The sequence below is a fragment of the Neurospora hispaniola genome (assembly GCF_033458365.1).
Source record: "Neurospora hispaniola strain FGSC 10403 chromosome Unknown B0T23scaffold_4, whole genome shotgun sequence".
Classification (NCBI taxonomy): Eukaryota; Fungi; Ascomycota; class Sordariomycetes; order Sordariales; family Sordariaceae; genus Neurospora; species Neurospora hispaniola.
In genome coordinates this window covers 2,166,759-2,189,917 of record NW_026944409.1, presented here as the reverse complement: position 1 = coordinate 2,189,917, position 23,159 = coordinate 2,166,759, and the positions used below count along the sequence as shown (strand labels likewise).

Genomic DNA, 23,159 nt, shown 5'->3' with positions numbered 1-23,159 from the left:
CTCCTTGATAGGAGGAGGACCGAGTCCAAGTCCTATAATGTTCATTTCACTAGGAATCCTAAAGTTCAACGCAACCAAAACAATCAATGCCTCCTCTTTTCTGTCACGGCGGGTATTCCTTCACTGCATTCCCACCCAAGCTACCAGATATCAGGATATGTTTATTCCTTCCCCTTGCACCCACGTGATATTCCCTTTTTAAAAAACCATCTATAGAAATCCCAGTTTTGACGTAATCATTAGTGTCATGACGCCTTGGTCGTCCGAGTTATGTTATCCCCCAATCTCCAACTTGCATTACCTATCCCATTCCATCCCATCACAAATACCTAACCTTCATCCACTCACTCGTCCCCAGCCCCAAATTTAACCCATTCTCGGCCCACCACCTCCTCACCCTCGTCTGATCACCCAACGAATCCTCCAGCGCCTCCTCGATATCCATCGTCTTGTACTCCACCCTCTTGCCCTTCCTCCCATTCATCCCGGGTAGCTCCCCATGCGCATACCTTCGCCACCATTCCAGGACGGGTATATGCGCATGAAAGGTCGGCTCTATAAGAATCTGATTATCAAACTGCATCTTATCGTCCCCCCTCAGCTCGCGCCACAAGTCCAAAATCTTGACCTGGCCCCATCTACTCGCTATCTTGCACACGTGCTCCTGGTGCTCCAAGGGCACCCCGGACTGCTCGAGCCACCAGCGCATGATCTCCACGTGGCCGTACTGCGCCGCCATCAGCAGGGAGCGGCCCGGTTTTAACGAAATGTTTCGGGACGGGTGTTCGCGCTGGGAGGCGTCCCGCCACCACTGTAGCACGTCCAGATGGCCGCGAGAGGTGGCTAGCTCAAAGGCGGATTCGGTGTATTTCAAGGGAAGGCCGGAGCGGCGCCACCACTCCAGCACGGGAATGGAGCCGCGCATGGAGGCTAGGTTGAGTGCTTCCGTGTCATACTGCTTTTCCAAGAAAGAAGGGGATCGCGCCCACCATTCAAGGATGTCGGTGCGGTAGTAGTAGGCCGAGGCTTTGGTAGGGATCGTCTTGCCGTCGAAACACTTGAAGAGGTGCGGGAAGTTGGACTCGATGTAGGTGAGAACTTCGGTGAGGCCGAACTTGAATATTAGGTGGACGGCTAACGCCGAGAGGTCTTGGAAGGATTCGGGCGCTTGTGAGAGTTTTTCGCAGATGGCTTTGGTGTTGGCTGTCAGGAGCGTCCATTCAAGCTCGTGCATGAACACCTGGAGCGGGTCGTTGGGGTCTTTGGGCTGCAGTCGCCAGCCTTCGCTCTCGGGCATCGGAATGGTGGTGAAGACGCCCATCGAGGTGGCTAGCTCCCAGTCGTTGGTGTATTCGAAGATCATGCTCCATAGTTCTGGTGGTAGTGTGCTTCTGGCCTTCTTCCCTGTTGTGGCGGATGTTCCTTGCTGAACGGATACTTCGACAGTGTGACCAATCTTGAGCAGGTCGGCCTGGTTCTTGATGATGGCCAGTACTTCGTTGAACGCATCCCATTTCACAATCCGTTTCGGGTTCGGGCTGTCGTCGTAGTGCCACAGAATGGGGGCAAGAACCCGGATCCAGCTCCATTTCCGATGAAGCTTGCTGATCTGCCTCTTAGTCATTGGGTTCTCCCACATGTGAGTGGTCATGCCAGGTATAAGAAGTATCCGCTTGGAGGCATCCCAGCCCCTCAAGACCTCCAGCAACAGTGTATCCGCCATACCGCACATCATCCTTGCCAAGTGGTCTGCATCGATGGGAGCAATGACGAGAAGGTCGGCCCATTCTACCAGTTCGTCGGCTTGCTGCTGATATGTTTCCATCTCCTTGCCCGTAAGGCCATCGGGCCCATCTGCCCTCAAGTTCCTGTTCTTATATACCATAATCTCTTGCGCTAACCGGTGGGTCATGTCGTCTACTATCGCTCGTGTTGTTATTTGCGGCTCTTTCGACAGGCGGACGGCGATAGCTTGCGCGAAGGCGACATCTCGAGGGCCGTTTGCGGCAATCAGGAGACGAAGTTTTCGAGGACGTTGGATTTCGCTTAGCGATGGCGTAGACGGGATTCGCTCGATAGCAGAGACTCTGCTTGCAAGGCCAGAAAGAGAACCGTTGCCAGCCATAGCGGCGAGCTGGCGGTATTAGGCGTATTGTTGTCGCTCCTTCGTTCGGTCGGTCGGTCGGTCGGTCGGTCGGTGGTTCGAAATATTGAAGGGCCCAGTGTTTGTGTTTGAGTTGGGTTCGAGAAAGAATATCGGACCGTCGTTCCAGGCTTTGAACTAGGTGTATATTGCGCTTCTTTCACCGTGGATACTTGCCTGAGATAGATCAGAAGGCGGGTTGCCCGCTGGCAAAACACCGTATATGTTGTCGTGTTGAGCCGATATTGGGCGACAATGGACCAAAATTAATGGTAGCGAACTGCGATTGGCTTATCTCGGAAACCGTCGGATAAAAGGGTCCGGAATGACGACACTGGTCTTACGATCAGAGTATTATTGTTGTCACTGTCAGGTTATGCAAAAGGCTATGACATGAGAAATCGTGAGAAACAAAGAGGGGGAATGAACTGTTTGCTGGTGGGCGAGTGGTTCCAGTGTACAGGGCGAATCAAAGGCGCCACATGTCGAACGTTGAAGGGAAAGGTGGGTGACGGGAGATAATCGCTGAGACACGGGAGATTCCCGTCCTTTGGAGGTGCGCGATTAGTTCTAGGTACACTTCGTAAACCGAGGTGCTGTATAGTGTACTGAATGTACAAATGAGAGTCCGGATACAGTGGGGTGTCAGTCGGTTCTTTTTTTTTTTTCTCTAAATCGTCAGTCAGTCCCTCTCTTCTGTGAAACCCCTTGAGGCCATCCACGCAGCAGACTGTACGGCGCGGCAAGAGTGACGTTTTCCTTGCCCGTTGCTCAGATGCCCAATGAAGCACCAAACCGACGGCCCGCCTAGACAGGAAGCAGAATGACAACAAAGTGCCCCAATGCTTGGCCGTCACGTTCGCTGCACAAGCAGCAGACAAGCCTGACAACAAGTTCGCACACCCTGCTGCTCGGGGTGGGGTACTTCGACGGGCCGGGTGGAGAAGATCATAGCGGCGGATCGGAATGTTCTCCGGATGATGAAACCGAAACCGGGAACGTCGCATCGAATCTCAACTTTCCACAGCAACTGAGAATCTAGGCCATGGGGAAGATGGAGACCTTGATGGACCCATGGACCCTGTCTTACTTGGCAGCACAGCCCAAGACGTGAACCGTTCTTCTAGTTCCTAAATAGAACAAAACACTTGAGAAAAATGCGACATCATGCTCAGAGTGAAGAGACCGGATACTATATGTAGATCACCGCTCAGAATTAAAGGGTTAACTGTGAAAAGAAACATGCGATACCACAGCCATGAATCCGCGTCTAATCATCCAAGCCCAATCCGTCCACCTGGCCCAAAAACAGCCCCTGCTCGCCCTTCAGCAGCTCACTAACATCCAATCCAGTGAGGTACCTCTCGCTGACGCCCGTGTTGATCCTCTTGCTCAAGAGGTCCCTTAGCGCAGCCCTCAACGACGCCAACTCGCCCTTGCTCATCTGCTGTGCCTCCTTTTGCTTCTGCTTCTTGGAGCTACCCTTGCCACCCCACTTGCCCGCCTTCTCAAGCTCTTCCGAGTCATAGTCAACGCCCAGATCCTCTGCCGCCTTCTTCATCCAATCGTCCTCCTTTCCACCCATGGTCTTGGCCTGCACCGCATCCGCAATCTTCTTGGCCAGATCGACGCGCTCCCGCAACTTGGCGACGATGCGCCGGTCGATATCGATGGTGCGAAGTCCGCTCGAAACGAGCTTCTTGGTGTTGTTACCCGAGTTGCCAGCCTTGACCTCGGCTTGGGCGTGCACCTTGGCAACGAGGCGCTGCGTCGGCACGGCTTCTTTGGGCCCGCAGAGCAGGATGCTCGTGCCCGAGTTGGAGGCACGGGCGGTACGACCGGAGCGGTGCACGTAGTCCTCGGCGGCGCGCGGGACGTGGTAGTGGATGACGAGGTCGACGTCGGGGATATCGAGACCACGGGCGGCAACATCGGTAGCGACCAGGATAGCGGCAGAACCGTTCTTCTTCTTCGCGCCTTCGTTGGCCTTGAAGCGGTCGATAGAGCGCAGACGGGCTTGCTGGATCATGCCCGAGTGGAGAGGGAAGGCCGGAAGATTGAGGTTCTCGAGGAGGGGAGTTAGGCGACGGACAGAGTTGACCGAGTTGGTGAATACAAGCGCGCGCCGTGTGGGCTGGAGCATAAGAGTGGCGTAGAGGTATAGATCCTTCTCCATGTCGCCGCACATAATGAGACCCTCCTTGAGGTTCTCGGCCATTTGGTGGACGGGATTGGCGTCGACAAACTTGGGGGTCTCGCGGAAGTTCAGCTTCTGGAGAAGATACTCCATGTCTTGGGTGCTCGTCGCCTTGAACTTGGATTTTCCGGCCAACTTTTGCTGCAAGTTCTTGTTGAATGTGGCGGAGAAAATGAGAGTCTGCCTCTTGTTGACGTGCTCTTCTTCCTCCTCCTCCTCCTCCTCACTGTCCTCTTCTTCCTCTTCCTGTCCCTCTTCATCAGTACCGCCCATCTTCTGATCCTCATTGTTCTCTTCCACCGGTGGCCTGTCAAGAGCCTTGAAAATCTCCTCGGCCTCCTTGAAGTGACCGTCCTTCAAAAGTCTATCCGCCTCATCCAACACAAGGAAGGAGATGTTCCTCAGAGAAGCGAGCACAGAGTTGTCTGAGCTCATAACCTCCCACATTCTGCCCGGGGTCGCAATGACGATATCAGCGACCTGAAGCTGGCGTTTTTGCTTCTGTACGGCCATGCCACCAAGAACCGAGCAAATGTAAGGTGCTGTAGGAAGACCCTTGCAGAGCGCTTGAAGATGGTCTCTAATCTGTTGGGCAAGTTCTCTGGTGGGTGACAAAATCAGCGCTGTAGCGCCCTTCCTCTCCTCCTTGTTCTGCTTCGTCGTCTCAGCAGCGCTCAACCAGCTTTCGATGACGGGAATGCCGAATGCCAACGTCTTTCCCGAACCGGTGGATGCTTTTCCAATAACGTCGTGACCAGCCATGATCTCGGGAATAGCCTTGGACTGAATCACGGTGGGCTTGGAGAACCTGAGTTTGGCGATGGACGAGATCATTCGAGGTGACAAGTCGAGCGGTACCCATTCGGACATATCGATTTCCTCCTCTTCAGGCTCAGGAAGCTCCTCCAGTTTGGTGAAAAGATCGGTTTCTAGTTCGGGGTCCCGCGGCTCGACAGTGGTCTTCTCGTTCTTGCGGGCCTTCTTCTGGTCCTTGGGGGCCTTCTTTTCCTTGGCCGGAGTACTCGCTGCCTCGGCCTTGGATTCTGATGTCTCGACTTCCTGGTCCGCATTCTCAGCAGGTTTCGGTGTCTCTTCATCATCGAAACCACCAAACTCTTCGCCGTCATCTTCTACCTCCGCCTCTGACTTGGGGACCGCAGCCATCTAAAGACATATGTGAGTTCATTCATGTCCTGTCGCTGTCATCATCCATGACCAAACTTACGAACTTGACAACATCCCCGTCCTTTACAATGTCAACACCGGTAATTTCTTCCAAACCAAAGAAACCCTCGGCATCATCGAACATTTCGGGAATGTCGACCGTCTTCCATGCCAGCGCATCAACGGAAACAGGTCGCTTGATCTGCTTGGACGGCTGTTGCGTCTTGCGGCGCTTTGGCCCGCTGGCGGGGGCTTTTGTGTTCTTGCGTTTCTTATCGACGGCCATGGTGTGAATATGTCGTCGTTTTAGTGTGGGAAAGGGTGTTGGGTTTCAGTGCTTGTTGGATGCAATGGTGAACTTTGAAGGGTGTTAACACTGGTCAGTGAAAATGGCTGTAAAAGTGAAATGGAAATTTTGGCTCCACCTTGCAGCTAGGTTGCAGCAGCCTCTAGCTGGATCAGGCTAGCCCATGTGCTGTAGATGACACCGCCTACCTATTCCAGGTCTGGCTAACAAGCTTGCATTGTGGAGGGTGCCGATAGAACAGGACGCGGAGACAATCAACCTGATTTTGATGGAGGAAACAAAACATGAGACGACATCTTATATTTCAAAGCTTTCGTTCATCGCCAAAGTCTTTCCCTCCAAGTATGCGCGTCTGTGGTGTGCGAGTGCTAGGGCCGCCAAGGTGCTCGGTAATTTTGCCGGCAGAATCTTTTTTGGCGGTGACTATTTGCAGCAGACGGACCCAAATCGGCGCCCAGCGACAGCGACCCGTCACAGGGCAAAAGTGGGGCCCAGTCTCTTTCACAAGCTCCCGTCATTCACTCTCGTCACCCACTCGCACTTCATAGGTAACTAACTATCTGACCCAAGTAAGTGAGAGTGAAGCAGTCAAAATGGGAAAATCATCAAAAGACAAGCGTGATGCCTACTATCGCCTTGCAAAGGAGCAAGGATGGCGTGCCAGAAGTGCCTTCAAGCTTCTTCAACTAGACGAAGGTAAGAACTGTTTATTGCATAGTATGTAAAGAAGTGTATCACTGCTAACACCGAGCGTTCCCATCAGAGTTCAACTTGTTTGAAAATGTCACTCGTGTGGTTGATCTCTGCGCTGCCCCCGGTTCCTGGTCTCAGGTTCTATCGAGGGTTCTCATCAAGGGAGAGAAGTTCGGCCGTTGTGCTTGGCAAGACCGTGAGGCCAAGTTCCGCCAACAGATGCTCAACGTCTTTCCCGAGAAGCAAGACGCTCAGGATAAGGTTCAGGATGTGCAAGCGACTCAGGAGAGCACGCCGGCGCCCAGGGAACAGGTCAAGATTGTGTCGATCGATTTGCAGCCCATCAGCCCTCTGCCAGGAATCATCACTCTCCGAGCCGACATCACACATCCCGCCACCGTCCCGCTTTTGCTCAAGGCGTTGGACCCCGATTTCGATCCCAGCACCATGAACCAGCAAGCGTCACACCCAGTGGATCTGGTCATCAGCGATGGTGCGCCCGACGTCACAGGTCTGCATGATCTTGACATCTACGTTCAGTCGCAGCTCCTCTTCGCAGCCCTCAACCTCGCCCTTTGCGTCCTCAAGCCTGGCGGCAAGTTCGTCGCCAAGATCTTCCGGGGCCGCAACGTCGACCTTCTCTACGCCCAGCTAAAGGTCTTCTTTGAAAAGGTCTACGTCGCCAAGCCCCGCTCTTCGCGCGCCAGCAGTGTCGAGGCCTTCATCGTCTGCATCAACTTCCAGCCTCCCGAGGGTTTCACAGCCAACCTCGAAGAGCCTCTTGGTGTCGGCAACAAGCTTGCCGAGATGTTGGCCGAGAAGCAAGCCAAGGAGGAACCAACAACAAAAAGTGCCACCCAGACGCCAGCAGATAAGGATGGCATTTACGACGTCGAGGTGGAGGACCTTACCAACGAGCCCCTGAAGGATATTCGATGGGTAGCCCCCTTTGTCGCCTGTGGCGATTTGTCCGCTTTCGACTCGGATGCATCCTACAAGCTCCCAGATGACCACGTCTCGCTCGACCCTGTTCAGCCGCCCACGGCACCGCCGTATAAGCGTGCCATTGAGCTGAGGAGGCAAAACGGCGGGGCGTACAAGAAGACGGGAACGGGAACAGCAACAGCGAAGGCGTGAAATTTCTTTTCCCATTAATTTCTGTTCAATATAAAATTCCCAGTAACCAATCAACATCTGCCGACACCTACCTGCCTGCTGCACATACCAAACTCAGAAAACATAACTAACTCGTTTGTCTCATGATATACCACCATTGAACCAAATCCCTCTTGTGTCTCTCTTCCCCGTACTGACTTAATCCCCCATCTTCCTTGCTACGGCCCCCGGCCCCCTCCTCTGCATAATTATCAACTTTCCCCCACTCTCCTTCGTATCCTTCATCCCCAGCGTCCTCTCGTACAGCTTCGCGGCGTACGCGTCGCCCGTGAACAGCATGACCCGCCTCAGCTCAGGCCACTGCTCCAGCGCCTCATTGAGACACTCCATCATCCAGGCGCCGAGCCCTTTGCATTGGTACGCGGGCAGCACAGAGACGTCGGTTAGGTAGCCAAAGGTTACGTAGTCGGTTATTAGGCGGGCGTAACCGATCATTTGTTGCTTTTGGGGTGGTTGCTGGCTGGAGTCGTCTTTTTGAAGGTGGAAGGTGGGGCTGTGTTAGCATGAGCGAGCCTCGGTGTGTGTGTGTGTGTTTGTGTATCTGTCTGTCCTTGAACTGTAAGCCCTTACCTTGTTCACTGCATCCCTTCTCTGTGACATATAGCGCAAAGTTATATGAGTGCTCTACCATCCGCTTCAACGCCTCCTCTGGCAGGTCTCGCCCCCACCAGACGGTGTCGGAAGCCAGGGCGGCGTTGAGGGCGGCGAGGTCAACTAGGTTTGGGTCGGTTGAGTAAGTGTAGATGGTGTTGTCGACCTCGCGGGTCCAGCTGCGTATGTGGTCTTTGGGAGTCATCTTAAGATTTGTCTGGATTGCGGTTTGGCCTAGTTGGTTCAATCACGAAAATAGTCAATGTTGGTTTTGAATGTGTTTCTCGACTTGAGTGACTACTTCCATGCACAAGACGTGCCTTCTATATATATTTACCGTTCTCAGAAGGAGCCATAACTCCTTCGTGTATACTAACCTACTACTACAAGTCAAGGTAGTATCAATGCAAATGACTCATTACAACGCCAGAAAAGGCATGGGCTCTCGGCTAGTGGGACTTGGTCACCCGGGCCGAGCCTCTACATGTATCCGAACGTATCATAACCTCCAACCCCTGTTATTGTCATTGACTGCACCTAATGTCAACAATGGCATAGTCACGAGGTAACAGCTCCATATGTGTCGTTTTGTTCTTGATCCGTTCTCGGTGCTTTATTGCTAATCCCGAGTATCAAATACCTTGAAGCTGTTTCTCTACTAAAGGAAAACCACCGAGAAGAATCACAACTGCGAACTCCGCGTCCTTAATTCCATATCGCCTCTTGAAACTGAAACTAGTTGACCAAACTCAGAATGCCCGATGTCATCTGCTCATGAACAACGCGCAACAGACGAGCGAGTTGACAAAACTATTTCAAGAATCGGTGCCCTTCTTCCGATGAAGGCCGGACGACCAGGGGCCTATTCGAGGGTATGAGGGAAAAATGAATGGAAAGGATTAGGACGAGGAAGAGTTGCAGCAAGCCGTCTGGAGTCGATCATCTAAGGGACTTGTATGTTTCCCTTTTGTGCCTTCCCACCAACGCCCCAAGATTGACCACTCAAACTTCCATCTCGACTTTTGACCGCCATCAGTCTCGAGCCGTGCGATAAACCCTTCAGCACAACTATCATGCCCTCTACAGCAGTATTAGAGGGTAGATATACCAAGACATGGAGCGGTAACGGTTGTGGCCCGTTCCAAATCTGTTGCTGTAGTGCGGTCATTTCAGGGATGAGTCGTCTATTATGCTCCCAGTTTTTCTCTTTTTCTTCAATTTATTTTTTTGGGTTTTCCCTTTTGTAAGATCAAATTTACTTATGTACGGTGTGCGCTCAACTGGTAACGTGTTCATTCTCATCAGGTTAGTAACACTTAATGGGGGGATGAAAATTTCTCGCTGACAAGTGTATGTACCTAGGTGAGTCAAACAACAAGGCCTTGGGCTTTTCGTTGACTTATCGTTCGAGCCGGTAGCAGGCACACATTCACTTCACAGCCGGCTTGGATGGGATGTGAAGGGCAGAGTGCGAACTGATGGAAAAGGGCTTGTCGCCTCAAAACATATCTGGCAGAAACTTACTGGTAGATATTTTAACTTGTTTGGACCCGTCCGAACATGTGTTTGAAAGCGTGAGGCAACTCGTTACAGTGAAGTTATCGTCTCAAGCTGTCCTCCCGCCAGACGATTGTGTAGCTGGGTTTCTGTCAATTGCACCGGGCCGTGGACATGCGCATTCCCGCAGTCAACCAAGGACAAGCGGCAAGTGCGGAGAGACAGCGAGCGCGAAGGTTTCTTCCGCGGCTGAACACGCTTGTGGCACTGCATGCGCGCATTGGGAATGTACCATGATACACTCACAATATTCACAACTGAGGCAAAATGCACTTGGAGCTTGGGCGGGCGGGAGTTGTTAGTAGCTTTTGTCAATCCACTCTCATAAAAAAGGGGGCCTTGAGGAAAAGGTCCCACCCAAACCCCACAACCATCATCAAGTAAGTCTAGCTGATATTCTAAATACTCAAGAATGGAGGTGATCGCCGTCCTCTGAGCTCCGTACTATGACCGCGCGGGCTAAACTAGAAAACATGCTCGGTTTTGTGCAACGGCGTCTGTCTCCATGTCTTCCCCTCACTTCCCTTCCTTCGACTTTTTACTATATTGAACCAGTTCCTTTTTGGAAGGCACTCCAGTTTAATATGACAGTGACGAAACATCAAATCACGACTACCATAACCCAGCCTTTCCAGACCTTTTAACTTTACCGTTCTTGATTTTTTTATTGGGTTGATCCCTGTCCACAAGCCGCCAGCTCGTCAAGGCTTCCAGACTCACTTCTTACTCAAATCATGATAACAAAACTCACCCGGCGTGTCCTACCCGTCATAACCGGCCTCATCCTCACCTACATCCTCTTCCCCAGCCTTTACTACTACGGTGATTACGTCCGCCAAACAAATCCCTTCTCCGGCCAGCGCTCCATCGAACAAGCCTTCACACCTACCAACTCCGAGCTCGCCTGTCTCCGTGGTGGTGGTGGTGGTGGTGGCGGCGGCGGCGGCCATGGCTCCTTTCCCGGATCTGGGTCCGGGAGCAACAGTAACAAGGAAAACGAAACTGGCCACCCATCCCACTTCTCACGAGAAGCCTCAATCCCCAACATAGTCCACTTCATCTACGGTCTCGCAAATCCGCAGTCTCACCCCTCAGCCGGGCACTTCGACTTCCTGTCCTACCTCGCAGTACGCGCCGCTCTGGTTTCTCTGCAGCCGACCATCCTAAACTTGCACTATACGTACCTCTCTTCTCCCCCGTCTCCTGATCCGGGCGCCGATCCGCTCTCTAACCCCTGGATCCGGAGGCTGGCGCAGAAGTGGCCGGACAAGTTTAGGCTGGTCCACCACCCGCCACCACCTGAAGAGGAAGGAGCAGGTGGTAGCAAGACAAGCAAAACGCAGTATGCTCATCTGTCTGACACTTTGAGGCTGCAAATCCTGTTGGAACATGGGGGGATTTATCTGGATATAGACGTCTTTGCTTTTCGCTCCTTTTCCCCCTTGTTATTATCCCCAGGAGGAGGAGGTGGTGGTGGTCGCCATTGGGACACATTGCTAGGCTACGAAGGTGGCAGCCGCTGGGGTCTATGCAACGCTGTTATTGTCGCTCGGCCCAACGCGACGTTTATCCGGCGATGGCTGGACACCTACGAGAACGTGGATCTGGAGAAGGAGGCGTGGAATTATCGGAGTGTCTTGTTGCCCAAGGAACTTGCTGAGCAAGGAGGAAACGACGAAAGCGGTGACGATGTGGTACTAGGTAAAGAAGAGGCAAGGGGAAAAGATGGGATAGATGCAGCAAAGGGAGATGTCTGCGCCCTACCTCCTGATGCCTTCTTCTGGCCCACTTGGACATGGAGACACATCGAGTGGATGCATACCCCGTTGAAGACGAAGAAGGAAAAGGACTTTTGGGAGGGACAGATCGCCAAGAATGGAGGAGGATTGTTTGAGAATCAGATGGCGTACCATGCTTGGGGGCAGATGGCCTGGGATAGATATTTGAAGTGGTTGACGCCCGAGGTGATTAGGACGAAGGACACGAGGTTTAATTTGTTGGTGAGAAGGTTCTTGGAGGATGACTTGTAGATGGGGGAGTGCGGTCGGAAAGAGGAAATAGAGTTGTAATGGGCGACCCCTGGGTATCCTAAGGTTCCGGTTTGGAGGGGTATGGTGCGGTTAACACTTTATTCAGCGTTCGGTGTTCTCAAGTTTTCCATCTCTATGTGCCAGCTCAGAAAAGGTTTCATCTTCAGATTCTCCTTATCTCTGGAAGACGTCATGGGAACCAGCTGCGAACCGATTCTACCATACTCAGACGCCTGGCCGTATTAGGTTCTTTGAGCTTATTCGTGCAATACGCTGGAAAGTTCCGAGTCCTCCGCCCGTCACACTCGCACCGGCATCCAATACCGCCTTCACGTTCTGGGCTGTATGGTCCATCAGGAAGTAGCTTCGACTCGAACAGTTGACCATTTGGTGCATTGGCTGGACATTGGTAATACCAGTCGTGACGGTAACCAAAGTCTTCAAAGTGGTGAACTTTGTGGGAGGGAAGAAGCATGTGCAAAGCGAGAGAATGGACGGCTGCGTCACCCCACTGAGAACGACATAGAGGTGTTAATACTTTGGTCTGAAGACTGTCCTGGTGGGAATAAGAAACAACGTACCCGCTCGTGGTAAAATCCGCCTGTCTTATCGAGATACTCAAACAGCCGCTGATAGTCCTTTCCCCGGAAAAAGTCCAGGTTGGCAATCTCAAAGTTGGACCAGTAATGACACAAGCTCCACCCATCGCCAGAGCGGTCGCGGTGCCGAAACCAACCCATGAAGGGGCGGAGTGGCCAAGGTACCCACGAAGCAGCTACCGTGGCCTTCCACAGCTCGGTGGTCGGAATGTTGTTCAACTCCTTGTAGTCGGCCATCTTGCGGAAGAGGCTCGGGCACGTCCGCGGCTCCTCTGGCAGAGCGATGGTGAAACCGTACACTTTGTCGTGCTTGGCCATTTCGACAAAAGGGTCGTAGGTGATGGAACAGTAGAATTCGACGTCTGGCTCGATCCGCCAGTACCAGGCGTAGTCTTTGAGTGCTTCGAGGGTGTAGAATTTGCTGTAAAGGGGAACAGAATGGGGGGTTAGAAGAAACGTGGTGGGAAGACCGTGGCTAGACTCACCCAGAGTAAAACCGACACATGTGATGATAAGTTTCCAACCCAGCATACAAAATCCCCGCCTCCCCCTGTGCTTTGATAGATGCCTTCGCATCCGCCACATCCATCCACTCGGGAAACAGCCAGTCCTTCTTCGGCACGAGCCCGAACCTTGCTTCCCCACTCACAGTGGCGTTCATCGCGCTGATGAACTCCTTGCTGAACGGCTCATCGTTCAGGAACACGATGGGGTAGTGAAACCACTGATTGAAGTGTTTCTCAATGCTTTGCACCGTCTTGAGCGCCTTCATCAGCTCCTGGTTGCGGACCAGCATCACCATCGCTGCCTTCTCGCGCGGTTGGTCAATGGCGGGTTCTTGGCATGACGTGTAAAAGGGCTCGTCGAGCTCGTGGTCGGGTTGTCGGACGGCCCATCGTTGTGTGTGAAGGAAGACTTGGATGAGGGCAGCTGCCAGGATGAGGAGAAGCGCGAATCGCGTGTGGCGGCTGAGTGTAAGGCGCGGTAGACCTGGGGGGAATAGCCGTAAGGAGGGGCGTAGGCGGGCCATCGCCCGCGGGTGTCAAAGGGTACAGTAGGGGGATAAGAGTCAGGCTCCGGGTGCCCGCCAGATTGAAAGTTGAAAGCTTTAAGATGCGGGAGTCGTAGGCAAATAATTAAAGGTTGGGTGATCCGCTTTGCTAGTGCGATGACGGTCGAGGTTCGACGGCAGGTGGAGATCACTATCTGAGCATCCTCATAACAAATAAGGATGCCCGCAGTCTGACCATGGCAAAACCATGGAGGAGAGATATGAGGTGGATTGTTGTTGAGTGTCTGGATAGGATTCAATCGACCAATCTCCAGCTGAGTTTGGGAACGATGCGAGTCCCGCCAGTGACTGAGACGAACCAAGTACCGTGTACACCCTGCCTCAGTTGTGAGTACTTCTACTGTTGTGAACTCTTTGGATCAGGATTAGATAAAATCTATGGGAATACGTTCAACTAGGTACCTCTCTGTATACCTCTACCTACCTACTGCGCAGTAGTGTTTGTGTAGTGCGCTATAGCTACCCTGCTGCTCTGTTGGACCCTGCAGTTGCTCCTGCCCCTGAAGCGTGGGGTTCCTTCTACTGTACCCGCTGTGGGTGATTTACACCGTCCCGGTACTTCGACGACGGATGATGCCTGTCGGTGATCGTGGCTTCTGCGCTCTTTCCATTTCCCTGCCTCGAGCTTCGACTCTCCGACTTTATTGTGAGCATGGCTTGATATGAGTACATGTTTTCACTTGGCCGTTCAGGTGTCAAGTGGTCTACGCCTCACTCCGAAGCTTTATCCATCCGCCGTGGTGAGCTACCAACACCACGCAACCCAAATGTCTGAATAGCTTCAGATCCTCACCTACCCAAGCACCGATCCCAGGGACCATGCACGTGGGGTTCACCGACCGATGACCCCTGGGAAAAGACGTTTGTGGGTCCCATCCTTACCGTGCGATCTCGACAAAGCTATGCAGAGCTATGATCCGTCAGCTTGGGAACCAAAGGAAAACGGGCGTTCGGGCCGACAGGGCATTCCCTTGCAGACAGAGATCAGATGGTGCTCTCGAATTCGACATAAACAATTGATCTTGACCATCTTCCTGTTTCCTAAAACATCCTCCAGTGGTGCTCTCTCCAGTCACCCAGACTTGGACCGCCGGTCTTCGGACGCTCAGGTTGCCCTGGCTACGTCAGTGTCATGCTCAGAAGCCCATTCCATTCCACATCTGGGTTCCGTGCGGCACAGGCTTAATTAATGTGTAGGCTGACAACGTGGCAACCGCCTACGGTCAGTCAGTACAGACTGTGCAAAACCATGGCGACCATACCCAAGTATCTCCAACAAGGCCTTGGCTATCCTGTTACCGAGGGATTACAACACATTGTTTCACCACCCGACTTTCTGCAACTTTCCCGTTGCCGGTCAGGGAGTCGGTCGACTGAGCAAAAGGGCGGTAATGTCCTTTTTCATCATGTGGTGAGGTAGCTTTTTTTTTTTTCTTACCACTACCGCCAATGGACCCATCCACTCAGAGCCTAGGCCGGGCCGGGCCACTGCCTGGTCTACCGCCAGCGGCCGCTTGGTGAGACGCCTCCGGGCTTCCTGGAGAAGCTATTAGCGTTACAGGTTACTCTTATCAGCGGCCAGAAAAAACAAGCTCCTTGCTCATTTCAGCAGCGCCAGCAGCACAGCACGGCACAGCGCCCGACATCCGCCAGCTCGAGGCCCGGTTGGAGCTCCTTTCCCGGCGCTGGCTCTGGCCGCCATTGCAACGAGAAAAGCGGAAAGGAGGAGCTTGTGAGGTCCACGAATGTCGTAGCCCTGCTTGATCAGAAAAGGTGGGTGTTTATCACGAGTCCAATAGTCCGCCGATGCTCGAGGCCCCAACCTCGTTGTTTTGGTGTGTGGTGCCCGCCGCCCGACCTACCGTACCATTGTTGTTTTTCGTTTGCGGCCCGCGACGACGTACCTCAAGACACACCTCTCTTCTTTCCTCTTCCCTCCCCTCCTCTCCTCCTTCCCATCTGGCCTTTTTGTGAGAACAGCTTTAGTCCACGGTATCTTCGCGAAAAGCATTTTTGCTTCATTTTCGCTGCTGTTGTATTATTGTACTGTAAGTCGAACCCCCCAGCTTGCGACATCTGGCGCATCGCACGTTGTGTCGCTTGCGCAAGGTTTGCGCGGGGCCTGTTTCGCGAGATCTCCTCCGCAACCACATCTGCGCCCAACGCTTTGCTCTGTGTTGTAGTCGCGCTCTCTCAACCGTAATAATACGCTCATACGTCTGCCTTTTCAGTTTTCATATATACTTTAATCACGACAACATGGCTCGCGAAGGTACTCGGTCGCAAACCGGCAACTCCAAGCCGCGCGTCTTCCCCGTCGTCGACACCGCGCCGGCGGTCAAGCGGACTACTAAGCCCAAGCCCGCAGCTTCTGAGGAACCCAAGGTTGCGCCCGCGAAGGGCGCCAAGCCTACGGGCGTAACCAAGAAGGCGGTCCCGAAGAAGGAGAGCACCGTTGCGAAGAAGGCAAGCGCTCTCCCCTACTAGATTTATGGTGGTCATGTCCGGCCCTCTTGGCCGAAGTGCATGATCACTCCCCTGTGCGGCATCTCGATGTTAACTCACGCTACAGGTCAAGGCTGTGGCGGAGAAGGTCGAGAAGAAGGCTGGAAAGACGGCCGACAAGGCGGAGAAGAAGGCCGACAAGGCGGCCGTGGAGCCAAAGGTACCGTGTCATCCACCTACCACCTGATTCCCCCGCTGGCATCTTTCACTTTGGCTAACGTCTGGCACTGAAGGAGCCTAAGCCTAAGGCTGCGCCCAAGAAGAAGGCTGCCGCTGCCCCCGTCGCTGCTCCTGTTGCTGCCGCCGAGTAAACTGGATCACCATCCGAACCGTCTCCGCCCGTTCTTCACTGAGAGACAGAAGGCGGGAGGAGCTTGGCCCATGTTTGTCGTCACTCGTCATGCATTTCTTTGTTTGGATATCTCTGCCGGTTGATGTTTGGAGTTTGTGAATCGTGCAATCCGGATATTGGGTTATTCTGTCTTTTGTTTGGTCTGTCTGTCGGTGTGTCATGTGTGTATGAAAGCGCAAATAGCGAATGTGTTACCGAACTCTGGTGGACCTCCGGCCATATTCCGTTTGATTGACTATGATATGTGGGACAAGTCTTGCCCAGTGAGGCCAATCGAGACCGGGTAGAGTTTATAAGGACTTGACCAGGTTTGCCGTTTTTTTATGTTCCTGGTGACAAAGCACAGCGTGAGATGTGCGCCGTGAAACTGTAGGGTGCTGTGTGTACCTGGCCAAGTGTTTTGAAGCGGGAAGGTGATGGAGGTGGTCTAGAATCAAGGCGCTCGTGATCGATTCCACGGGATTTGGCTGAACTTCCATGCTAACATTTTATCAAAGGGACTGTTTGATATGAAAAGTGAGTAAAGAGCCGGAAAACACCGACGAAAGCGACCAAGGCCGTCGAGGTCCTGCCTGGTGATGATTTGTTCAAAGTTGGAACGGATGAGGAAATTCCACAGAAGTTTTTACAGAAGGTTGGTGGAAGGAAACAGAGCTATTCGGCCACAGCTTAGCTGCATCTCTCACAGGGCAGGCAAGCCCGCCCGCCCATCCCGTCACGTAGATGCCGGGGGCAATAGCGCCTTGGAAACCCCGGCTTCACTGCAAGGTTGAGGTGCTGGGCCTGCCAAGACGTGTACACCTATGTATCTCACACACAGAGGGGAGCCGGCCGGGGACGGAATCAATCCGTGGAAGCTCCCAAGCTCCATCCCAACTAAAGCCAGCCAGCCCCAGAGCAGGAAAGGCTCTTGCCGGGCGTCAAAACAACCGTCACAGCAGTGTCTCTGGGCCCTATTTGTGCCTATCAATTGGCTGTTTCCAGAACTAGAGGTAGAACCTACAACAGCCACCCCTGGACGGGCGGAACGAAGAGCAAGGAGGCCGGGGCATCTGCCTGACGCGGCGCGGGCAATCCATCGTCCCCGTTGCCCGTCGCGCATCCCAATCAATCCCTCCATTCCACCCATTTCCACTACAGTACCACCTTCACAAAAAAGTTGGCCGGCCGTTGTTGTCTTTGCTCGGACAACTCCCCTGGACTGGCGGCGTCACACCCGACATGAATACACCATATCGATTGAGAGACTCGATCCAAACATGCATCTTATCAAGCCTTCATGGCTAAGCCATAGTGGTGCGTTAGACCTTGTCAGATTCCGAGCACGCCTTCTGTTTCCATTGTGTCTCCAGCTTGCGGCAATCGACAACCTTGCACGCCACATTGTTTGGCTTATGATCGAATCCCCAGCTAACTGTTGTCTCGTCTTGGCTTGTAGGCGAACAAAAGGACTTTGAAGTTTACAGCTGCCACGTCTCTCCCGACGGCAAGAGACTGGCTACCGCCGGCGGAGATGGCCATGTCCGCGTCTGGTCCGTCGAGGCCATCTTCAACTCCCATGACAGAAACTACACGAAACCCCGGCAGCTCTGCCACATGAGCCACCATCTCGGAACTATCCATTCCGTTCGGTTCTCACCCAACGGCCGCTATCTCGCTTCCGGCGCCGACGACAAAATCATCTGCATCTACCATCTCGACAGCAACCCGCCATCTCACACATCCACCTTTGGTATGGTCAGACATGCTGGGACAGATGCGCAGTCAAGGGCAGAGGGCCACAGTGCTGACTAGGTTCTCAGGTACGAACGAACCGCCCCCAGTCGAGAACTGGAAGACGTATAAGCGACTAGTTGGCCACGACAACGATGTGCAGGACCTCGCCTGGTCCCCTGACAACTCGCTCCTCGTGTCTGTCGGTCTCGATTCCAAGATTGTTGTGTGGTCTGGGCATACGTTTGAGAAACTCAAGACGCTGGCGGTACATCAGAGCCACGTCAAAGGCATCACGTTCGATCCGGCCAACAAGTTCTTTGCCACGGCAAGCGATGACAGGACTATCAAGATCTTCCGCTACACCGCGCCAGCGCCCAACGCAACCCAGCACGATATGGTCAACAACTTCATCCTGGAAACCTCGATTAGCGTCCCGTTCAAGCACTCGCCGCTGACGACATACTTCCGGAGGTGCAGCTGGTCTCCTGACGGTAACCACATTGCTGCGGCCAATGCAGTTAACGGCCCCGTTAGCAGTATTGCTATCATAGAGCGTACTGGTTGGGACAGCGAGATCAACTTGATTGGACATGAAGCCCCTACTGAGGTCTGCATGTTTTCACCTCGCTTGTTCTATACCCAAAAACCAGACGAAAACTCGAACGCCAATGGCGCTGCCTCCCCCGGCTTAGTAACAGTCATTGCCTCTGCCGGACAAGATAAAACCCTGACTATCTGGAACACGAACACATCTCGGCCAGTCCTGATAGTCCAGGACATAGCGTCCAAATCGATTTCCGATCTCGCTTGGACTCCAGATGGTCAGACAGTCTTCGCTGCTAGTCTAGATGGTGGTGTGATCGCTGCCCAATTCGAGACGGGGGAGCTTGGATGGGTAGCGAAATCAGAAGAGAATGACAAGGCCTTGCAAAAGTATGGCGGGTCCAGAAAGGGAATGGGGACCGCCGAAGACGTTGACGGTCTTCACCTAGAGAACCACAGCAAGGAGAAGGAATTACGAGGAGCTGAATCAAGAATGGGTGCGCTGATGGGGGATCCTGGTCCTGCGCAAAAGGAAACCGCCACTACAACCAATGGGGTCAAACCAGCAGGAAAGGCTGCCGATACAAACGGCACAACAACCCCAGCTCCCCCAGAGAAGCCCGAGGAGGAAAGCGCCGATAAGACGGCCGAGCGAATTGCCGAGTTGAAATCGCGTGTTACCATCACAAAGGATGGCAAGAAGAGAGTTGCGCCTTTGCTTGTTTCATCATCCGGAACAGGCTTATCATCTTTACCGCAGGCACAGCTTGTTGGCGCAAGCTCGACAAAACCGGTGCAAAGCGACACCCCCCAAACGATATTGGATCTCTCAAAACCATATGACGGTCTGCCTCGGGGCGGTATTGCGGCGATGCTACTGGGAAACAAGAGAAAGGCAGTTATTGTGGAGGATGAGGAGGAGGAGGAGCCTTCTGCCAAACGCTCAGCTACTGGTCCTGTCCCTATAGTAGTAAATGGGGTTGAGGGTCTGGAGCCAGCGCCTCTTTCGGCACCCGCTCACGGCCTTGTGCCTACCCCTGAATTCCTACGACCGGCCGTCATTAGCCCCAACATTGCCTACTCTCAGGTCAGGCTGGCTGTCCCCAAGATTCGATCGCACATTCTTCGACCGCTTGAAAGGGGCGTTCTGCAAGAGGAGACCAGCCTAGAAGACGCAACAAAGGTTCCGGAGAACGTTATTCTGGAGGCGAAAAATCCCGCGCATATCCGCGAACCCGCACGTATCACTGCCACTAAACGTGGTGCCCTGCTATGGCAGGATTTCTTACCCCGTGCCATCATCCTGGTCGCTGGAAGCAAGCATTTCTGGGCTGCGGCATGTGAGGATGGAACGCTTCACACATGGAGCCCAGCGGGACGTAGGCTTATGAATGCCATCATGCTGGAATCACAGCCTGTCATTCTCGAAGCAAGAGATTCGTGGTTGCTTTGCGTTACTGCGGTTGGCTTATGCCATGTTTACAACATCAAGACGATGTCGTCACCTCACCCACCTGTTTCTCTAGCTCCCATTCTTGACATTGCAATGACCTCGCTGTCACCTCACGGCGCGACTCCAGCGCCTGGTGTGACATCTGCTCATCTGAACAGTTCTGGTGTTATTGTTGTGACTTTGAGCAACGGAGACGGCTTCTACTATTCAACGAGCTTGTATGCTTGGCAACGGCTATCGGAATCTTGGTGGGCCGTGGGAAGCCAGTACTGGAACAGCAACGACTCTTCAGTCAGCGCGCTACAGACAACAGCCGTGGGCCCAGTTTCGGGAGCTAAGAACGGGGAAGGAGAGGCCAACGTCTCAGCCGGAATCATCCCATACCTCGAACGCCATACCACGACTGAATTCCTGCTCAAAGGCCGGGCCTACACACTTCAGCGCCTCGTCAAGGCCCTCTTGGCAAGAGACGGGTTTGAGAACTTCGAAAGCAGTGTCAGCATTGCTCACCTTGAGAACCGCATTGCGGGTGCTCTTGCCTTGGGCGCACGGGAAGAGTTCAGGCTCTACCTTTTCATGTACGCCAAAAGGATTGGGGCCGAAAATCAAAAGACCAAGGTTGAGGAGCTACTGAATAGCCTGATTGGAGGTGTTTTGCAAGACGCAGATGATGGAGAGGGTTGGTTTAGCAAGCAGGACAAGCTTTGCGGGTGGGACCGTAAGGACCTTCTACAGGGTGTTGTCCTAATCTTGGGTGAGTCTACCAGTGCTACTTCCTTCCAACACGTGTTATGCATGACTGTTCTAACTTCACAAAAACAGGCAAATTCCGCGATCTCCACCGGTTGACTGTGCAATACGCTAGAATATTGGACATGACTTTGGGTGACGAGGAAAGGGAAACCACCGATGAGGGCATGGAGGTGGAGGACTAGGCGTCTAGCCTCGTGTCTGACTTGGTTGGGCCCTGCCCCTCGGTTGTGCAGCCCAAGCATATCAATGCCATCAGTTCAACCACCTCCCTGTCTGGTGGCACCGGAGTCGAAGATCAACAAAGGACCAAGACGCCCAGAAGTCCAAAGACCCCCCACAAGGGGACAGGTCCCAAAGCAAAGTCCCCTATAGTCACCCGTTCTGCCTCAAAACTTAAGGCTTCATCTAGCGGATGAAGGACCAGGTATCTTTGTCGTAAGCGCCAGCTCTATACAATGGGTATGACACAAGTTTTCAACCTGGGGATCCCACACAGGCCTGTGCTGTATGCACTGAAACACAAGGCGATTGTTGCTTTGCGGCAAGAGCAAACGAAGCGGGGGAGAACTGATGGGAACAAGGGCTATTCCATGCGAGACTTCGTAAATACTTTCGCAACTAACGAGCGACGCACTCTTGCCCCCAAAATAGGAAGAGGCAGGCATTCGAAGAAGGAATGCGAACCACCAAAATAGCTTCTCAAGCCCCCTGTGCCAACAAACCAAAAACATTATCTTCACATCTTTCGCCTGTCAGATGATCAAAAGGGTCAAATCTGTCTTGGGTTATGGTTCGGGAGGCCTTTACTACATTTCGGCGTTAACAGGAGGTTTCTCTAGGAGATAGCAACGTGATGCATTACCATCAAACAAATAGACAGCTTACGCGGGTATTAATTTCACCTGTCGAGACTTCTACGCTCTGCAGATATTATTGATCTTAATGTTAGCATCTGGCAACATCTCAGCTAGTCATCGACCGTGCAGGAAGGTAAACATGTTGATTGAATTTGCGCACATAACCTCTGAGGCTATCGGCGAAGCATACAAAAGGCGTAACTTGTAGCACGACTGGATATATAGTGATGGTGTCGGGCTGACCCACGCTGTAGTTGACCACCGGCATAGCAGTGTGGCATCACATTCTCCACAACTTCCTGAAGCGGGGGAGGAGAATGGAACAGCGCCTTCGTTTCGTGAATTGGATCCTCCTATAATATAAATAGGGATAGTGTCGTCCACAGTCCCCAATATTGTACTTGACGAAGACGTATGAATGACACGCGAAGAAGAAATGCAGCTATGATTACGCGCCTCAGACACAACAAGCATGCAATATAACTAGTACCTTCTCATACGGGATATATACTGTGAAAGCGCCTATGGTCGGAACCGAGCTCCGGCAACGATTTTTCTTGCAACAAGTGGGGTTTTAGCAAAAAGGGGGGGTTGGCATCTGCAGGGGCTTTCACTATAGAAGTTTCCTGATGGACCGGAAAGGTTGGTCAATAAACCCCGATATAAGGGTGTAAGTGCTTGCTCCTACCAAAACTTTACCCTTGTTGACTCAAAACTCAGGTCATCACCGGCATTTCAATCAGCAGTTAGGTGTCCCAGTATGGGCTTGCAGATCTGGCACATTCCCCTGGTTTTGTAGTAAGTTTCTTTAGGGTGCAAGCATCAGAGGTTCGGGATGTTGCAACTACAGGGGCTTATACTTCCAAGGCACCAACCAAGTAACATCCCCTTACCCGGGCACCCTTATGGTTTCCTCCCTCCCTCTCTCTCTTCTTTCCCATCTCTCCCTTGACTTCACAACTCACCGTCTTGCCAACCCATCCGACCTCCTCCAATAAGCCACCAACCAATATCTGCAAATATGAAATCCCCCACTCTCACTTCTATCTTCCTCCTCCTCGCCCAAACCACAACCGTCCGCTGTCAGAATAATACAAAAACAAATGCAACAACAACAACAGACCCCGTAATCATCTCCCTCCGATCCTTCACCGAACTTTACTGTGACGAGCAACACTGGTCAACGGGGTACACCCTCTCTCGCTCGCAGGCCACGGGGACTTGTATAGGATTGTACGAGAGCCGGAGTCTAAGCGTGGGATTCCTGGATGCTAGATGTCATGGTAGGCGGTCCCTTTCTCATCTGGTTTTCTTCTTGATATCATCACTGGCTGTTGTTTTTCTTTTTGGTAGGTAGGTATGGGAAGCGGATGGGTTTGGTCAAGGTATGGGGGAGGGAACTCTACTTTTGGAAGAGAAGAGCTATACTACCTAGGAAGGAATCAAAATGT

At 52.9% G+C, this 23,159-nt stretch overlaps 11 protein-coding genes across 11 annotated transcripts; 4 read left to right on the top strand and 7 right to left on the bottom strand.

Moving 5' to 3' along the window:
* Positions 1–38: 38 nt before the first annotated feature.
* On the bottom strand, positions 39–2,327 carry B0T23DRAFT_143506 (uncharacterized protein). Its single transcript, XM_062832404.1, has one exon. The coding sequence runs from the start codon at positions 2,123–2,125 to the stop codon at positions 320–322; it is 1,806 nt and encodes a 601-aa protein (XP_062692970.1). The 5' UTR covers positions 2,126–2,327; the 3' UTR covers positions 39–319.
* Positions 2,328–3,282, bottom strand: B0T23DRAFT_143499 (uncharacterized protein). Its single transcript, XM_062832403.1, has one exon. The coding sequence runs from the start codon at positions 3,148–3,150 to the stop codon at positions 2,530–2,532; it is 621 nt and encodes a 206-aa protein (XP_062692969.1). The 5' UTR covers positions 3,151–3,282; the 3' UTR covers positions 2,328–2,529.
* Positions 3,282–5,887, bottom strand: B0T23DRAFT_143518 (P-loop containing nucleoside triphosphate hydrolase protein). The gene is made up of 2 exons (XM_062832407.1): positions 5,566–5,887; positions 3,282–5,504 (listed from the first exon to the last, which is right to left on the bottom strand). Exons 1-2 carry the CDS (start codon positions 5,788–5,790, stop codon positions 3,414–3,416), a joined length of 2,316 nt encoding a protein of 771 aa, XP_062692968.1. The 5' UTR covers positions 5,791–5,887; the 3' UTR covers positions 3,282–3,413.
* A 409-nt stretch (positions 5,888–6,296) lies between these two features.
* Positions 6,297–7,817, top strand: B0T23DRAFT_143488 (uridine-2'-O--methyltransferase TRM7). The gene is made up of 2 exons (XM_062832401.1): positions 6,297–6,507; positions 6,575–7,817. Exons 1-2 carry the CDS (start codon positions 6,405–6,407, stop codon positions 7,639–7,641), a joined length of 1,170 nt encoding a protein of 389 aa, XP_062692967.1. The 5' UTR covers positions 6,297–6,404; the 3' UTR covers positions 7,642–7,817.
* On the bottom strand, positions 7,730–8,592 carry B0T23DRAFT_143491 (uncharacterized protein). Its single transcript, XM_062832402.1, has 2 exons — positions 8,251–8,592; positions 7,730–8,150 (listed from the first exon to the last, which is right to left on the bottom strand). The coding sequence occupies exons 1-2, from the start codon at positions 8,474–8,476 to the stop codon at positions 7,819–7,821; spliced, it is 558 nt and encodes a 185-aa protein (XP_062692966.1). The 5' UTR covers positions 8,477–8,592; the 3' UTR covers positions 7,730–7,818.
* Positions 8,593–8,905: 313 nt separating this feature from the next.
* B0T23DRAFT_379837 (uncharacterized protein) lies at positions 8,906–9,573 on the bottom strand. The gene has a single exon (XM_062837172.1). It carries the CDS (start codon positions 9,437–9,439, stop codon positions 9,215–9,217), a length of 225 nt encoding a protein of 74 aa, XP_062692965.1. The 5' UTR covers positions 9,440–9,573; the 3' UTR covers positions 8,906–9,214.
* A 614-nt stretch (positions 9,574–10,187) lies between these two features.
* On the top strand, positions 10,188–11,970 carry B0T23DRAFT_143478 (uncharacterized protein). The gene has a single exon (XM_062832400.1). The coding sequence runs from the start codon at positions 10,563–10,565 to the stop codon at positions 11,856–11,858; it is 1,296 nt and encodes a 431-aa protein (XP_062692964.1). The 5' UTR covers positions 10,188–10,562; the 3' UTR covers positions 11,859–11,970.
* B0T23DRAFT_143473 (nucleotide-diphospho-sugar transferase) lies at positions 11,954–13,596 on the bottom strand. Its single transcript, XM_062832399.1, has 3 exons — positions 12,943–13,596; positions 12,440–12,878; positions 11,954–12,369 (listed from the first exon to the last, which is right to left on the bottom strand). The coding sequence occupies exons 1-3, from the start codon at positions 13,485–13,487 to the stop codon at positions 12,049–12,051; spliced, it is 1,305 nt and encodes a 434-aa protein (XP_062692963.1). The 5' UTR covers positions 13,488–13,596; the 3' UTR covers positions 11,954–12,048.
* Positions 13,597–15,788: 2,192 nt separating this feature from the next.
* B0T23DRAFT_395856 (uncharacterized protein) lies at positions 15,789–16,345 on the top strand (the record flags this gene model as incomplete). The annotated part of the gene is made up of 3 exons (XM_062838219.1): positions 15,789–15,983; positions 16,102–16,194; positions 16,268–16,345. 3 exons carry the CDS (start codon positions 15,789–15,791, stop codon positions 16,343–16,345), a joined length of 366 nt encoding a protein of 121 aa, XP_062692962.1.
* Positions 16,346–17,645: 1,300 nt separating this feature from the next.
* Positions 17,646–21,033, top strand: B0T23DRAFT_317510 (TUP1-like enhancer of split-domain-containing protein; the record flags this gene model as incomplete). The annotated part of the gene is made up of 4 exons (XM_062835005.1): positions 17,646–17,682; positions 17,825–18,118; positions 18,189–20,852; positions 20,921–21,033. 4 exons carry the CDS (start codon positions 17,646–17,648, stop codon positions 21,031–21,033), a joined length of 3,108 nt encoding a protein of 1,035 aa, XP_062692961.1.
* A 66-nt stretch (positions 21,034–21,099) lies between these two features.
* B0T23DRAFT_143419 (uncharacterized protein) lies at positions 21,100–21,698 on the bottom strand. The gene has a single exon (XM_062832397.1). The coding sequence runs from the start codon at positions 21,580–21,582 to the stop codon at positions 21,253–21,255; it is 330 nt and encodes a 109-aa protein (XP_062692960.1). The 5' UTR covers positions 21,583–21,698; the 3' UTR covers positions 21,100–21,252.
* Positions 21,699–23,159: the final 1,461 nt, after the last annotated feature.

What these genes read in the sequence shown, in the direction of transcription:
- B0T23DRAFT_143506 (XM_062832404.1), bottom strand. Translation starts at nt 2,125, where the DNA reads ATGGCTGGCAACGGTTCTCTTTCTGGCCTTGCAAGCAGAGTCTCTGCT.
- B0T23DRAFT_143499 (XM_062832403.1), bottom strand. Translation starts at nt 3,150, where the DNA reads ATGCGACGTTCCCGGTTTCGGTTTCATCATCCGGAGAACATTCCGATC.
- B0T23DRAFT_143518 (XM_062832407.1), bottom strand. Translation starts at nt 5,790, where the DNA reads ATGGCCGTCGATAAGAAACGCAAGAACACAAAAGCCCCCGCCAGCGGG. An exon ending in ACGGGGATGTTGTCAAGTTC is followed by an intron (nt 5,505 to 5,565) that starts GTAAGTTTGGTC and finishes ATATGTCTTTAG; the next exon opens with ATGGCTGCGGTCCCCAAGTC.
- B0T23DRAFT_143488 (XM_062832401.1), top strand. Translation starts at nt 6,405, where the DNA reads ATGGGAAAATCATCAAAAGACAAGCGTGATGCCTACTATCGCCTTGCA. An exon ending in GCTTCTTCAACTAGACGAAG is followed by an intron (nt 6,508 to 6,574) that starts GTAAGAACTGTT and finishes CGTTCCCATCAG; the next exon opens with AGTTCAACTTGTTTGAAAAT.
- B0T23DRAFT_143491 (XM_062832402.1), bottom strand. Translation starts at nt 8,476, where the DNA reads ATGACTCCCAAAGACCACATACGCAGCTGGACCCGCGAGGTCGACAAC. An exon ending in GAAGGGATGCAGTGAACAAG is followed by an intron (nt 8,151 to 8,250) that starts GTAAGGGCTTAC and finishes ACCTTCAAAAAG; the next exon opens with ACGACTCCAGCCAGCAACCA.
- B0T23DRAFT_379837 (XM_062837172.1), bottom strand. Translation starts at nt 9,439, where the DNA reads ATGACCGCACTACAGCAACAGATTTGGAACGGGCCACAACCGTTACCG.
- B0T23DRAFT_143478 (XM_062832400.1), top strand. Translation starts at nt 10,563, where the DNA reads ATGATAACAAAACTCACCCGGCGTGTCCTACCCGTCATAACCGGCCTC.
- B0T23DRAFT_143473 (XM_062832399.1), bottom strand. Translation starts at nt 13,487, where the DNA reads ATGGCCCGCCTACGCCCCTCCTTACGGCTATTCCCCCCAGGTCTACCG. An exon ending in ATGTGTCGGTTTTACTCTGG is followed by an intron (nt 12,879 to 12,942) that starts GTGAGTCTAGCC and finishes TCCCCTTTACAG; the next exon opens with CAAATTCTACACCCTCGAAG. An exon ending in GCGGATTTTACCACGAGCGG is followed by an intron (nt 12,370 to 12,439) that starts GTACGTTGTTTC and finishes TGTCGTTCTCAG; the next exon opens with TGGGGTGACGCAGCCGTCCA.
- B0T23DRAFT_143419 (XM_062832397.1), bottom strand. Translation starts at nt 21,582, where the DNA reads ATGTTTTTGGTTTGTTGGCACAGGGGGCTTGAGAAGCTATTTTGGTGG.